The sequence below is a fragment of the Carassius auratus genome, chromosome 46 (genome assembly GCF_003368295.1).
Source record: "Carassius auratus strain Wakin chromosome 46, ASM336829v1, whole genome shotgun sequence".
Lineage (NCBI taxonomy): Eukaryota > Metazoa > Chordata > Actinopteri > Cypriniformes > Cyprinidae > Carassius > Carassius auratus.
In genome coordinates, this window is record NC_039288.1 from 17,668,557 (window position 1) to 17,671,584 (window position 3,028).

General features: G+C 35.4%; 1 protein-coding gene across 1 annotated transcript; it reads right to left on the reverse strand.

Annotated features, from left to right (window-relative positions):
• Window positions 1-409: 409 nt before the first annotated feature.
• LOC113063774 (urokinase plasminogen activator surface receptor-like) lies at window positions 410-2,771 on the reverse strand. Its single transcript, XM_026234093.1, has 5 exons — window positions 2,509-2,771; window positions 2,324-2,422; window positions 1,851-1,982; window positions 1,456-1,566; window positions 410-1,294 (listed from the first exon to the last, which is right to left on the reverse strand). Exons 1-5 carry the CDS (start codon window positions 2,555-2,557, stop codon window positions 1,062-1,064), a joined length of 624 nt encoding a protein of 207 aa, XP_026089878.1. The 5' UTR covers window positions 2,558-2,771; the 3' UTR covers window positions 410-1,061.
• Window positions 2,772-3,028: the final 257 nt, after the last annotated feature.

The window sequence follows — 3,028 nt, forward strand, 5'->3', positions numbered from 1 at the left end:
GAGAGTTCAAAGCAAGAGCTTGTGGGACACTGTGTGTTTTTACTATAGTCAGTATGACAGAAAACAAAGGATGGGGAGTGAAAAATCCTCTTGAGGAAAATGTGATATGAATCTTAAAATATATAATTGTTTGTCCTGGTAAAATTTCTTTTTTTCTTTAATAGGTAGAGCAACATAACTTGTGTAAAAGAAAGTGAAATATTAAAAATAAAGCAGCAGAGTCAACCTTTACACCGTATTTATATAAATACTGATACAAAATACAACCATGCAAATACATACTGTATTGGAGAAAAAGATAAGTAAATTATTAATTTCATCATGAATTACAAAACTTACTTATTAATTTTGAATCACTGGATTTTTATTTAGCAATGTAGAACATACAGAACGTAGTCTGAGGCGTAAGTTGATTAAATCAGTAGTTTTATTTTAAACAAAGAAAATATATTTGTGTAGAGCACAATGAGAAAGATGACTGAAGACACTGTGTACCAACAACCCATCATAACATGAGGCTCAAGTAGCCTTGAGTTACAGATTTATCACCTTTTCCCTCTTCACCTCAAGAGTATAAATACATATTAAAGGGGACATCGGATGCAAAATTCACTTTTACATGGTGTTTGCATAAAAATGTGTCTTAGCAGTGATTGGACACAACCACCGAAGATGATGAAGCGAGTCTTCATTTTCTCCCGACAGACCCTAAAAGACCCTAAAGAATCACACCAGCTTGGGCATCCAATGTCCTCTTTAAACAAATAATTTACCAATAAAGCAAAGTAGGCCTGACAGAAAACTGCAAAGGTGTTATTGTGGAACAGACATTTGCTATCACAGATGGATTTAGTGGAACATCCTTCTGCAGTTTCTGACAGGAATGAGTTAACAAGTAAACATTCAGTGAATCTAAAGTAATTCATTTCATTATGTTAATATTGTGTAAACAAATATATATATTTGAAATATATATTTAAATGATCAGATTTTGTATATGTTCGTAAAGCACATCATGCTGTATCTTTGCTGCAGCTGCAGAATGTGAAGATCTGCTGGATTCAGTGCAGAAGGATGAAGGAGAGCAGAGAACAGCAGAGGAACAGGAAGCTCTGAGTGATGCTCTCAGCACCGTTAGTACTATGAGTGACGCTCTGAATAACACTCTGAGTGACGCTCTGAGCACCATTACACAGGTTCCCCTCACAACATGAGATACTTCCTGAACCAGGAATCAGTTGTGTGGCATCACAAAGAGATTTAGAGACACAGCCTTTTAAAACCTGTGACTGGACTGGAAGAAAACAGTTAGAGTCAGAGACAAGTTGGCCACTGACAGAACTTCATTATCTTTTATCTTTTTTATATCTTAACATTTGGTACATGATGTGTACCAAATGTTAAGACATAAAAAAATTAAAGATAATGATGCAGCTTTGTTTTCCAGATTCTCACCTGTTGTACTAAAGCAGCGGTCTTCAGTCCCTGAACAACCAACTGTGTTTGAGCAGGTATTCCCATCACAATAGTAACATGACTTTCCATTGGGAGTGTTAGTGCTGGGATCTACAGGAGGGAAAATAGATTTGCTTTCTTTACATGGTCCTGGTCTTACTGTGCACACAACATTACAGGTGCTCATTGGACCAAAGATAAAACATGTTGTCTTCCTGATCTTTCGCAAAAAAAAAAAAAAGAAAAAGAAAAAAAAGAAGTAACAATTTGCTCTGCCTGTATAAGCAACATTTGTTTTCAGCTAAAGTCACATTCCTGACAGAAAAAAAATTCCATCCTTCTTTTTTTCTTCTTAAATGTTCAATAAAATGCTCTGTTACAGTAGAGTACAATACCTGGAGGATCTTGGTTGTTACAGAGATCAGTGTTACAACACAGAGTAGAGCCTCTTCCAATGCCGAGGTTGATGGATCCACTTGGACAGACAGATGGAGCACAACTTTTAAGCTTCACTGTAGTACTGTTGACTGAAAACACACAAGTGATACAGAAATGAGCAGCTCGACTGAACAATATTTTGATGGAAAATCTATTTATAAATATACCAACAGAAAGCATGTCCAATAGTGTATCAAAAGGACAAACTTTGCAATATTAAATTATCTCTAATATTTATTAGAACGAGGTCCAAAGGTGTTAGACAACTAGTATTTTTTTTTCTCATTTCTCAAAATGTTTTATGTGTATTATCATAATGATTTCAGTAATCTATAGAACATTCTATGAGTGCAATTATAAATTCTGTCCAAAAAAAAAGTTCTGTCAGTCAGTTCTAATAGTCCCTTTCAATCCATCATAATGAACTTACCAGTAACTGCTGCGCTCAAGCAGTTGGTAAACCCAGTGGAACACTGACTTGTGGTACAAGATCCCGTAAGACTGCATTCATAACAGCTGAGAGAGTGTCCTTTAGTAATTAAAAAGACAGCTGTTAAACAAAAAAACATCTAATTTGTACCCAGTAACATTACAGAACCTATTTGTATTTTGTACCCGCAGTGAAAAGAATACACAGAAGAAAAAGTGAGATGTGCAGATCCATCTTTGATCAGGAGGTGAATGAGATAAGGTGTCCATTCCGGTGCTCATTTTATAGCTCATCAGAAGAGGTGGGGGTGGGGGTTGCGTGAGAGATGAACATTGTCTCATTTTCACACGATAATGTCACCTCAAACCTGTGTGACTTACATTCTTCTGTGTTCTGTACACTGAAAAACAAAAGGGGTTCATACAGGTCAAACTAGTTGAGTTTTTAGTTTAGTTTTTTTCACAAATTAGATTTGAATTTAATTGTGTTTGCTCAATCTTGACTGACTACAGTAATCATACAGTAAGAATGCTTAAGCTATGACCAACATTACGATGGAACATTATTGAGAAACCAGGCTAATAGTTTCTGTTTCACGGAAACTGTTTGACTTGAAATCTTAACTAAACCCCATTAAATGAAAACTGGATGGGAATTAAATTTAGTAGGAATTAATAGGAAACATCACAGGTGTTTTTAAAATCA